The sequence below is a fragment of the Halichoeres trimaculatus genome, unplaced genomic scaffold, assembly GCF_033239565.1.
Source record: "Halichoeres trimaculatus isolate MK-OKI-2021-1 unplaced genomic scaffold, fHalTri1.1 fHalTri1_scaffold_1, whole genome shotgun sequence".
In the NCBI taxonomy this organism is placed as follows: domain Eukaryota; kingdom Metazoa; phylum Chordata; class Actinopteri; order Labriformes; family Labridae; genus Halichoeres; species Halichoeres trimaculatus.
Window position 1 is genome coordinate 35,528,858 of NW_027437179.1, and position 13,246 is coordinate 35,542,103.

The 13,246-nt window shown below is 39.1% G+C and overlaps 1 protein-coding gene across 3 annotated transcripts in view; it reads left to right on the forward strand.

The window, feature by feature from the left end:
* igsf21a (immunoglobin superfamily, member 21a) overlaps positions 1-13,246 on the forward strand; it is a 362,000-nt gene that overhangs the window by 112,915 nt on the left and 235,839 nt on the right. For all 3 annotated transcript variants that reach the window (XM_074677099.1, XM_074677108.1, XM_074677116.1), the window contains exon 2: positions 3,822-3,934. In XM_074677099.1, the coding sequence (XP_074533200.1) occupies positions 3,822-3,934 (113 nt within the window). The remainder of the gene's footprint in view (positions 1-3,821; positions 3,935-13,246) is intronic.

The window sequence follows — 13,246 nt, forward strand, 5'->3', positions numbered from 1 at the left end:
GCAAACTCAGCGGGAGAGTTGAAGAGGCACTTTGAGTGTCAGTACTTAGGATGTGTGAAACTCCGATACTTTACAAACCAATGGTATCACACGCTGTGTGTGCGTCTCTTGTTGAAGTTTTTGTTTTGCTTAGTTCAGAAACTTCACCGCAAACACACTTTGCAACAGTGTGCACACAGAGGGATTTGAATATTAGCATTAACCTAGAATTAGATCTTCATAATCGAATATCAGATGAAGGTTACACCTCTTTTATCTCCATTCTTCCTTCCTGTCTTCACAGCGATCACCTGTCGAGCTCAGCGCGACCTCAACACCCTCAAAGCATTTTATGTTCTTTTACTAACATAATTATTGGTCATGAGGTCCCATTTTACCCTGTTTTATATTTTTACTGTCATATCCATCTGTTTTACAAGATACAATTCCCTCATTAAATACTGAATGTGTTGAAACTGCTATTATGTTGGGCAGAGGGCTGCTGTCTGTCAGCGGAGGCCGCCCACGCAGGCATCGCCGGCTCACTCTGCTCGCCTGCGTGGTAGCACATAAAAAGATGTTCCTTCCACTCATATGTAAACGAGATATATTTCAGATAGATTTAATGGATGTATTTTTGGAAAGTAGACAAAGCACCCTGGGATTTTATGTTATGCATTACCTTCACTGTCTTCATTTAATTTCCTCCCTCCAGTTTTTGGGATGCGTTTATTTTTACTCCCAGCTCTTCTCATTATCACCTGGTAATTGCCTTTGTATCCACCTAGTTTTATTTGAGAGATTGTATCTCATTCCTATGCTGATATGCTGCACTGTTGTACATCCACCTTAATGGGAGGGTACCTGCAGGTGTGTGAGTGTGTGTGGTGTGTGTATTATTGTGAGGATGGCTGTGCAATGGGACTAAGATGAGGCATTTTGTAACAAGGTCATGACTCCATCAAGGGCTCCAGTTTTTCTCTTTAAAAGTGAACTTTTCTCTCAAATCTATGCCAAACTTTTCTCTGCAAAGTTTGCCCTTGTATCTGACAGCTCTTTCCCAGTCGTCCTTTAACTCTTTTGTTGTTTGTTTTTGGCTCATATTCGGTACGTCTCATTTTATCATTTCTTTTCCTCCTTTATTCACAAAACCTCCAGTTAAAAATTAAATGAAGAGAAGCTGTTATAGGTGTTTTTTTAATTGTTTGACATTGGGGAAGCTCAAGGCTGTGTTCTGCATGTTGGCAGTTAGCGGTTCTATCCAGATCACGCTGACTTTGTCAAAGAATAAAGCACCATTAAAACAAAACAAAAAAACCCCCGAAACATCATCATTAACCTACAACTTTTCCTCTTCTGGTTCTGACATTTCTTTTTTGTTCTTTACTTTTAATGACGTTAAATTATTCAAAACAATTGAGCTGAGGAGCAGTTTGAATGTTTACACTTTTGTTTGAGGTTTAATGACTGAGTCTGTTGATTCAGGGCCAAACAAAATCAGCTTGAAACTGGTGAATAGCTCGAGCAGAAAATACATACTGAAAAATAAAGACACTGAGGATGACATCCGTTGCAATTATTCATGATGCCATTGAAAATGTAAAGAAAAATGTTATGTCATCATTTGACATTTATTCAAACTCTACACTTGACTAAAGGCAATTCAAATAAAACATATTACATTTTGAAACTCACAGCTTCTATTGTTTTATGAAAAATGTGTTTATTTCAAATTGTATGCCAGTAACAAATCTTTACAAAAGTTTAGACACAGACCACAAAACTCTCTGACAAAATTGTGTAAGGCTAAAAATAAATAAATAAATAAAAAAACAAGAAAAAGAAAAGTCTCGACTTCTCTTTAGAGACACTCTTGATAAGCAGAGACGCTTAAAAGTAAAGATGAGAGACTGCAAATAGTTTGTGTATTTCATCATTTAGAGAAAATAACATCACCGAACACATTCAGGTAATCTGTAATAGTCTCTGTACAATAGAGACAAGGCTGAAAACCATCTCTGGGAGCCTTGAATTTTGGGCCTTAAGGCTGGACTACATAAAAAAAAAATGAAAAAAAAAACATTACTCTGTAGTTGAACCCACTGCATCTGCAGTTCATTGCTGCATCCACAACAGTAGGTTAAAGTTGTACAATTCAAAGAAGAAACCAAATAGAAAAGCAAACCAGAAATGTGAGTGGCTTTGATCCACTGGAGCCCCTTTGAAATGGAGTAAGAGGAAGAGGAAAATCTGTCTTTTCAACTGACAAAAAATTTAACTGTGTATTTGTTTTATAAATCATGGGTGCTCCATCTTCTGCCTTCAAAAGTAGAGAGACAAATAAGCTTTTTATCAGCTCAAAAGATAGTGTCAGTGATGATTTGGGGATGCCTGGCCACGGCATGAACAGCTTTCACACCTGAGCAACATGATTAAAAATATATATTACTATTCTGCCAACCAGACTTGCCTTTTTTGTGGAGGACCTCACACATTGCAGCATGAAAACGGCAAATGACTTTCTGTTCTTAACCATAGACTGTGAATAGAGCAGACAGCGTGGTCCCATCATTTACCATTGTATGGTTTTGAAGCCAAAATATCCCTGTGACAGGCGCCGCCATTGGTAGCAGTTATGCAGCCAGGGTCTGCGCAGTAGAGACTGTGAGGGATTCTGGGAGAATCTGAGTGGAGCCGGGTTACAATAATAATAATAATTATTTTCTTTCTTTGGAGAGTCTATTCACTTCTTGACTCTACCTCCTGACATATTTTACAATCTCCGAAACAAAAACATGAGAATGGCAGCTGTCAATCATTGTTAAACGTGACTTAAAAAAAAAAAAAAAAAAAAAAAAGAAAAAAAAGTTTGACCACAGCCCATCTGGAATGACTGTGGAGACGGATTTTTTTTACCTATACTGCAGCCAGTCACCAGGAGGAGCAGTTTCTGTGGCAACCTCACTTCAAGCTGAGCAAGATGACGTCCATTATTTTACGGTCTATGTTATTAACACAACAGCGTGGCTTGGTAGTGGAAGAGACTAAGTGCTAAGTGGCCATCCTGCAGTCATATCTTGTTGGACTTGTTGCATTTGGTGCATCATGAAACAGAAAATATGACAAAGGAGACCACAAGCTGTTAAGGTCAGACAAGATTGGGAGACATCTCTCTCTCAAGCTCCTGAAATGTGTCCTCAGGTCCTAAATGTTTAAAAAAGGTTGTTAGAAGAAGAAATGATGGGGCCCAAAAGTAAATATATACTTTGTCACTGCCATCACATTTATCGATTTATTATGGAATCTATTACAGGGTTTTAAATTATGTGCAGTTGTTACCCAGATTTTTCTGTTACCAAACACTTTTTGGAACAAGGGCTGTAGAGGGTATCATGCATCATATGCAGAGAGAAAAGTAATAGATTCCCTGTGTATTCTAAAAGCTTTAAGTGATCTCAGGTAGAGAAATGTTTCCACTAAGACTCAAGTTTGTTTGTTTAGATCTTCAAACCAGATGAAGCAACCGCACAAGGTCACTGTGAAATGAATGCTTGAGTAACTGAAGTGCTATTTAGTGAGATACCTAACCCCCATGTGGGAGGTGTGCTTTTTGTGTAATTGCATAAGAATGAATCACGGCAATTTCCCAAAAGAGTGTGTTGACTCAGACAACCTTAAGCATTTTAAAAGGATTCAGTTCCTCTAAATTCATGACTGCTTTATTGCTGTTGTCCGACATCTACCTCAGCAGGATGGAAAAAAAAGGATGTTCTCGAGGCAGAGTGTTTTTATGGTGTAAGAAGGCATTAAAAATCATTTCCTCTGTTTTTTTTTTCTTTCAGGATATTTGACAGTTACCATAGAGCCCCTGCCTCCTGTTGTCGTGGGCGAGACTGTTACTCTCAAGTGTAACTTCAAAACTGACGGGAGGCTACGAGAGATTGTTTGGTACAGGGTGAGTAAACCTTTTCATAATGCTGATGCCACTAAAGTTCAATTGAAATGAGTTGATATTTGCTGCATAATTGATGGTTTGGCTACAAGCTTGGACGGGACTTGTTGATACTGATTGGTGTTTTCTCCAGCTGAAAGTGCTGGAAGTGAGAATCTTTGAACACACACTCACACAATGATGACCTGGAGAGGCTTTTGGCTGCTATATTTCATAAAGACCTTTTGGTTTTTGTTTGCTGCTGTCTTGTTTTTGTGGATTCAGAGGTTACTCAGTTTTGAAAAGAGCTTCAAAACACATTATTATCTCCCCATACCAGTTGCTTTGTCTCTGGAGGGGCAACTCATCACATGTGGCCTAATCGTACCCTGCTTTACAACTGATTTTACTCAACCATTTACAAAGTGAACATCATGTTGTATTGGAGAAGACTCAGAACTAATGATACAGAACAAACACTCATTTGTAAATCATTAACCAAGGCAGTAACTCAGTGAGAAGTGTGAGCTTTTTCCAATTTGGTTTCATGCAAACTGCACTTTCTGCTTTCCCTTGGGGTTGAATTCAGAGAGCATTTGTGAGTTTTATGTTCACCAATAATGAAGCAAAAAAATGCTCTAAGTCTCCCAGCTCTTTGCAGTTTGCTCTTGTTGTGTGTCTGATTGTGGAGATAAGCTCTGAGCATGTTTTGCTGCTGCGCTGTGCGCTCTCATCCTGACAGCACTTGAGTGTTTCTATATGCAGATGACTGATTCTTCTTACAAGTATAATTCATGAAAAATTTAACCCAGCTGTTACAGCTTTTATCTATTTTGTTCTTCCCAAAATGAATTACATTTTAAGTCATCCATGGGGTGGTATTGATGTTGTAATCACATTTCACTCTGCCTAAATCAGGTGGTTTAACTTTTTGGCTGGTTTGTTTAGAAGGGAGTTTACTGTCCTCTTGAATCCACAATGGCAAGTTTAAATTCATGAAAACATTGTTCACAATAACATCCTTGTTAGTGTTTTGAGAATCAGACATTGTCCCTTTGGCTTATCTGTACAGTTTTAGCACATACAAAAGCTGAACAGTTCTTTTGTAAACAACCTGGTCAACAGGACTATGCTCATGTACATTTTTCAAACTCTCTGTGTTTGATTCAAAGTCCAAAAGATGTGGTCATGCCCATTTCATAACTTGTTTTTTTTAAAGGCCATACGAGGACTTTAAAAGTGACTTTGAATAGTCTAACTTAAAGATGCTATGAAGAGGATCTGTTTAAATTGGACTGTCTTGCCACCTTCTGGCCTGGAGTTTCACGCACACTGTCGTAAAAATGTGACTTTTAACCAGTCATGTGTTTGTTTTGGAACAAATTTTCTTTGTTCAAGACAACTTTTGCACTGGATACAACGGAATAAAGTAAGTTATTTATCAGTACAGTTAGGTAGTGCTGTTATTTGAAGTGTGACAACAAGAAAACATTGTAAGTTTGTTTAGTGCGTCAGTAGCCGGCTAAATGTAGTGCAACTAGCAGCCGGGTGCTATTTGGTATCCATAGGCTAACGTGTCAACAAGCAAACTGTCAGTTTGTATATTAGTTTAGCTTTCATTTCCTCTTCTGTCCTTTTTTCTGTCTGACAGTTAGGCTCCAGTGTCCACCATCACTACAAAATTAATCATATAAATTATTTACAGCAGAGAAAAACAAAGATATCTCTGTCACTTTCAGACTTTGTCAGCGGGCGTATTGTTGTCATAGAGACTTAGAGTCGTTAACCAATCCAGTGTAGCTCAACCTGATTGGGAAGCTAAGAAGTAGCTACAAAGTAGCTCTTCGAAACAACCTTTATCGGTGCTGATAACCTCATTTAAAGTGTAGATAATGATCAGGCAAGGGAGACTTCTTCCAGGTCACTGAGAAACTCCTCACAGCTTCTTTAAATATGTTTTCCTGTTCATAATCAGTTATTTACAATTGGTTTATCACAGCGCCAAAATCTGTTATTTCTATGTCATATTTTTAAAACAGAGTTAAGTAGTAGAAAGATGAATATGTCCATATCCATTAATTTCCTCAGAAAAAAAAGCACGACTTGGCAGGAGTCAAGGCCTTATAAAAGAAAGTGATGGTACTCATGGGAAATGGAATCTTTGTCCTGTCAAAATGCTACTGATTCTGGCCTCACTGCATTCAACGCCTAATGGGTCATTCCCACGGGCCTTTAAATGAAGAAGCACTAGTTTACTTGGTAAAAACACTTTGTAGTAGACATGCACCGAACCATCGGTGTCATTTTCCTTAATTTTGGGAGATCGGTGACCAGGCTCATCCTTATATATATATATATATATATAAAACTGATCTTGTATACCTCCAGGAAGATCTGACAGCCAACCATTGTTGCTTTTTGCTCCAAGACCTAAAACTCAGGACACTTTATTGGTTGTCTAAGTTAAAACATAAAGATTTTATTGTTTCACATGTATTGCTCAATGATTTTCAATAAAAATAAGATTGAAAAATTGAGGGTATATGCTGTAAGTTATAAAAAATAAAAATTTAAAGTCAGTATTGACAGGTCAGGCTCTTTAAAGATCGGTGATCGGCCAGGAAATTGTGATCAGGGCACCTCTACTTTGAAGCATGGCAACAGCAGAAAAAACTTCTCAAGAATCAGAAAAAGTGGGCCTGTAAAGTGGGTGCTTAATGAGACAGTAGATTAAAAAAGGATTTATGAAGACAGAATCTGATGATAAAGGTTTTAGAGCTCTAAGTCATTTAAAGCTCCTACAGAGCTATCAGATGGAACATATAAGGCCTCATAATGAGCATAATATCCCTCTTTTAAGACCTTCATTGGCGTTTTTCCCCTCTCAAATAGACCTGGGAGGCAAACAAATAAACAAGTGTTTTAGTTGGTAAATAGATAAATAAATGCCCGCCAAATGCAGGATGAGTGGGTTGCATACATTTGTTTCCTCCAAACAACGACATCAATAAGAAAGCCTCCCTCATTTTAAACATATATTTTAATTTCAAGGAACTGGGCACTTGCTTTCCAACTCATTTGTTTCTTTTATTCCTGGTCATTAAGCATCTGAGGCACTCCGTGTTCTTGGTTATATCTCAGATTTATTGCTTTTGTGGAAAGATGCGCTGTCAGGCTGCAGTTGGTGAGAACAAGCTATTATTATTTGGACCAGCTGTATGGGAGGCATCGCTGGCTGTTGCTTGGGACTTTGATTTCTCAATCCGCTGGTCATCACCATCATGTCTTAATAGTTCACAGCTGGCGTCTCAACAGTTGTTAAAATCCCAGTTGGTGTACTCCACAGCCTAAGTGCTGCCAATAATTAGATTGCTGTTAAAGAAAAGAACAAATTTATTTCTAGGACGGAGCTTAATTTTTCGTCAAACTGGCACGGCTGAAGTTTTGTTTCAAATCATCATGAGAAGTTGTTACGATTCGCAGATGATGCTGTTGTTTTACATCAAGAGAGATGTTGACAAGCTCTTGAATTAGAAAGCAGTAGCAGCTGCCTGCGTTCTTTCCCAGCTTAACTGGTTATTTTGAGATGAGAAAAGGAAACTCCGATATCTTTTGAGAGCTGTGCAGATTTGATTGGCAGACTGGTTGTCTCTTCACCAGGTTGTTCACGACGGTGCTGATTGGTGATTACATTTGCTCGTTGTGTTGCAGACATGTTGTAGAGCCTGAAATGTTATCACTGCAGCCTTCTGAAAAACACATTTACGCTCTGTGCTGCGTCTCATAAAGCTTCTGACATTTTCTACAATGCAAACCCTGAGTGCACAGCAGAGCTCATGGGAATGAGACTGACATCCTTTATGAAGACACCTGGAAGAGGCCTGAGCTTAAACTCTACTATACGTGGATGCATTGTGCTCCTGCTGGCGTGGAGTTGGTTTCAGACCCTCTAGTTAAATCTTGTGATCCCACCAGATGCGCCACAGCACGTTACCAAAGTGTCTCAGCACTGCTGCGCTAAGAATATGCGCCTCGTCTATTTTTGTCGAAGCCACTGTACGGCTGTGTCAAGCTGCTCCGAGCAGATGAGCCTCGCAGGAAGATATACATAGGAATGGCAGGAATCCAGGTCATTTTTCAGAATAAAACACCCCTTGCAGCCTCCTAAACCAATATAACATTATTATATTAACATTAAATAACACAGGCCATGGTGAAAGCGTATGCAGAAACAGCCATATCAACCGTGTTTGAACGGGGGTTATTAAATCTGGCACGACGCTCTGCTTTAGAAGCGCGTCTCTGTCTCCGGGGTTTGAAGCTGTTTAATGGTTGGATGGAAACAGCAGCTGACATGACATCATAGAGACATGCAATATGGAAACTGACTCCATACATGAAGTCATTTGCATACAGCAAGAGTGACTGCGGCAGGAGGATGACTGCTGTATGTTTGTGTTTGTTTATGAACCAAGCAAACGTGTGAAGAAGTTTGAAGGGAGAAAAAAAAAAAAAACCCTGAGCAACTAAGGGAACTATGGGAAATGTAGTCAAATTTAACTTTTAGATTAAATTGTCTTTGATTTTGATTTTTGTTCAGGGATCCCGTCTGACTTTTTTTCTGACATTTAAGAGAAGTCATTCTTTTTTTTCCATCTTAAAGCTCATGTACAGGTTATGAAACATTTAACTTGACATTTACAAAGAAAACAAAATCATCAAGAGAAGTCCTTAAAGTTTCTTTTTTTTAAATGTGTAACACTGGGTGGGGTTACGTAACGAGCGAGATGATTCACAGCATGCTCAAGATACAGCTTTCTTTAGCTTTCCTCCAGAAAAAAAATCCCCAGAATCGCAGTCAAGAGAGAAAAAAATCTTCAGAGAAGGTAGGATGATAAGATTTTAGAAAACACTTTCTCACAGGTTTTAAAGAAAATCAGTAAAGATGCTCAGGACAGATGGATTCAAATTTGTATGGTAGTCATTTTCTAATATTTATGTCTGGTATTGTCAAAGAAAAGCAAAACATAAGTTTTTATTAATTATTATTAATTATGAACTATATGCTTTGAACTTGTAGATTTGCTTTTGTTGTTGTAAAAACTGTTTTGGCTATACTTTTTAAAATAACTTAAATTTTTAAGTTTTTATGATAACCGCTGTCTCTCTTGAGTATTTCCCAAATTTACAGTGCAACACTGAAAGCCCACTCAGACCAGACACCAGCTGCCCCAAATAACTGTGCCAAAGCACGATGGTCCCCCTTCCCCTGACTCCTGCTGGCCTACTCTCAAACTGCTCCTGGTCCATCCAGGTCTGAGCATGTTGATTTTGGTACGTTTGGTACACCTTGTAATAAGACTCATACTTTGCCTTTATCCTTGAAAATTGAACCAAAACAACTGTAGTGAAGATTTAGATTTTTTTTTTTTTGATTATTAACACAAGGCATCATTGTTAACCGGCTGCAATGAGAGTATGAGTAAAAGAGCAAGAGAATAAAATAACCCACCATTTTTCCAGTTGGGTTATGGTGCCGTTTAACAGTTTTGTTGGTTGTAAATTTCTCAGTCTGGCACTCTGATGAGCTTGTGAACACATTGACCTGGGATGGGTACCTTTCACATTTGAAACAGTACGGTAGCAGTACCTGGTACCTGGCAATTGGTGCCGGAACTCAACTGTACCAACTTTTGGTACTTTTGTTTGTGTTCATTGGGTGATAAATATGAATTTGTTTAACAATAGAATCTCAGTTTTTCAATTTAACACAGTAATTCTTTATTGTATAACCTTGCAATGCTGTGTTCATATTCAGCATGGAAAATCACATGCTCTTCCACTCCCTCACAGTCTCAAAGATGCGTATAGGTGCCTAAACATGGTACCGTTTGATGATTTTACGTGAATCAGCACTCAGTGCTGACAGTGACAGAATTCGGTTGACACCTATGAAAGTACCTAATTAGGTACCCATCCTTACTAATGGGTGAAGAAAGCGTATCATGTTTTAGCTCAGCAGTTCCTAAAGTGTGGGTAATGCCTTTTCAAATTTGAAAACCACCAACAATTGTATACTTCATCCATTATTGTTAAAACGTAAACAAAAATAGGGTTTGAATTTGATATAAAACTACTTCTACTACTTCTACTTCTAAATTTCTTTGTTGAAGACCTCCGAGGAGACTAAACCAGGATAGCAATGGCATCAGTAGAGGCAGCTGGAAATACTTGGGGTCATTTTTAGATTGGCCTATTAGTGTAATCCCACAGTGGGGGGTCGCCAGTCTCTGGCACCACTTTTTGAGGGTTGCAGGCCCAAAAGTTTGAGAGTTGCTGCTCTAGATGACCTTTTGTCCTTCCCTCTCTGGTTCCTTCTGGAGTCACCTTTTTACTGTCTCCCTCAAACTTTCAAATGCTGCTGTGTTCTCAAGTTTTTCTGCTTTGGTTGAGAAAACTCCACTGCTATTTGAAGGTGAAATAATCAGGTGTGTTGTAATTAATACATGGATAATCAAAGACCTTGAGCAGAACATCCCATCATTATATAGGATCATTATACATGATGCCCATGTTGCCCTCCCTAACAGAGCATGTGCGACTGACCGTGCTGAAGCCCACCTCTTCCAGTTAGTCACTGACCCGCAGTGACACCATTACTCAGTTCAAGAAGAAAGTTGAGGAGATGAGCAGCCTCAATGCGGCAGATAGCCTCAGTCAACAACATAAGAATAATGACCATCAAAGGATGGATAATAAACCTGCAAACAGGGTGTAAATTAGCCATTGTGCTATTTTAACACCAGTCATTAATCTCAGGTCATTGACATGTCAGCTGGATGAGGTAAACGGCTTCAGGGCCTTTTCCCAGCATGCAGCACTTACTTACACACACCTGATAATTATGAAACAGGAGCTGATAATTGTGAGCGTACAGTACGGCTGTGGTGACATTCACCTTGGTTTCACCCTCCACGCTGTTCATTAATGAGCGAGCATTGCTTTTATTGCTTCGACAGGAACTCTGTCTTCAGGAGCGTCTGCTTTCACACTTTTATTATTGTGAAATAAAACAGTGTCTCTGGACTCATCTTAGCAAATGCTGACCTTTCAAGGTAGGACAAAAAGAGATTTATGGCACTTTACACACTCACCTTAGTATCATAGATCACTTTCATTGCTGTGACAATTTCATTTAATCAGGCCAGCATTCCCGAGCGTTGTTTTGCTTATATTCTGTCAGATTTCTCTGCTGTCTATTGATGGTCGTGGTTTAAATAAGCACTCTGAGAATACAGCTGCCCATATTAAGTGTTCTCTGGAGGACGGCGAAAAAGGTTGTAACAGAAATCTGCCCCGTGTCTCCTGCGGGGCCACTGCTCAGCACAACCGCTGATAAATTATAAATCAATTACCTCGACTCTGCTGCCAAAGTTTCTCTAATCTCTGCCTTTTATTTGACCAGATTCTGTTGACTTCTCATTTTACCTCCCGTTCAGATGCAAGCGAGGCTGATTCTCACCTGGGGAATCCTTGGGTCTAATAGGAGCTCGGCCAATCAGGCGGAGAGCTGAATGGCTGAATATTTCAGCAGCAGCTCATTTGTGGGGCTCCGTCCTGACATATTCTGTTTGAGGATGATGTTGAAGCAGAACTCATCCAGACTGCAGCCAGAATTAGCATGTCTCAGGATGTACTTGAGAGATATCAGATTATTTTAAAGGGCTTTTAAGTCATTTTGACTGAAACTAACCTCAATACCATACTCAAGGCCATGTTAGTGACTAGATGCTTCCCGTTTTGTCAAAACAATAGTTGTTTGATCATCCAATACTCACAAATACATTTTTGGAGCAAACATAATTGCTAAGGAGTAAAGAGTTTTCAATAAGCAGATCCCTCTAGTGCCTTTAATCACCATAACATAGCTACTGCAGAGCCTGAAACTCTTTGGTTAAATCTTCAACCTTGTTTTCATCATTACAGATTGAGTTGACAAGCCTTTCACCTTCTATTTCTCATAATTACTTGTTAATCATTTGTCATCCTGCTCATTATTTGGCTGTTTTTTAAAACTAAAAACTTGGGGGAAAAAACAAACAAACTTTGGAATAAAGATTGTTTTATTGGTTGGTAATGATTTATGTTTCAAGTTTTATAAAAAATAGCCCAAGTTATTTGACACGCCACAGCAGTGGATTCCTATCTGCCTGTTGTGGGGGAGTTAACGTCAAACGTTCAGCTCTTCTTCTTCTTCTCTGAGCTCTGCAGTTGGCACATCTTTAGAAATACATCACGCTAAGTCAAAAGTCAAATCTCATCACCACTACTAATGGTTAAAGGTTCTTTAGAGAAACTGGTTGGCCTAGAGTTTCTCTCACCTGCTCTGCTGCCATCGATAGGACTGCTGCACAGGATCCAGTATGACATGTTGCCTGCAGAATTATCATGCTCGCCAGAAGTAGTTTCATTAGTCGTATGTCCATTTCACCTAGAGATGTGTGAAACCTATTTTTTTATTATTAAAAAAAAAAAGAGGTAACAGAAACACACAAATTCTGAAAAACCTTGCGCATTTCAATTAAAGGTCCCATATTCTGCTCCTTTTCTGCAGTTTAATATGGATCATTGATGTCTTCATGAAATGGTAGTAACATGTTTTGGTCCAAAAAGCCAATAAATCAAGCACAGCAGCATTGTTTCCAGGCTCTCATAGCCCCTCTGTTCAGAATGCTCTGATTTAGTGGGCGTGACCTTCAAATGTAAATTAGCCACCGCTGATACTGCCCCGCTCTTCCACGTCACTGAGAACAGCGCCACGAGCTCCGATCACACAATGTTTAGAAAAAAGCGAAGCTCCTTTACCGTAACATTACAGGCTAAAACAACAGGCTAACTGCAGCTAAAGTTAGCATCCTGAAGCTAACACAGAGACAGGAGGGACACTGAGGAAAAGCTCTTACATCTGCTCCACAGCACACAGCATTTACAATACTCACATTTCCAGGGTCCAAGGTTTGTTGGCGGACCAATCAGGTCAGACTTGCTCCTGATTGGTCAAAAAAGGGAATCGCTGACGTTGGCAAACCCCGGAAAATCCAAACAGCGCATTTTAGGTTAGGATTTTACATTCCCAAGCACTACTAAGTACAGGTTTGGTCATTAAATATCACATTTTGTAGGCTGGGAGGAAAGCCAAAGACCTACAAATTTCACTAAAAGACTCAATAAAGTGATTTTTGCACAATATGGAACATTTGAAAAAAAACAAAAAAGTTTTTATGCTCACATGAGGTGGTTTTTCTTTTTTTTTTTTTTTTTATATTGAACTTTATC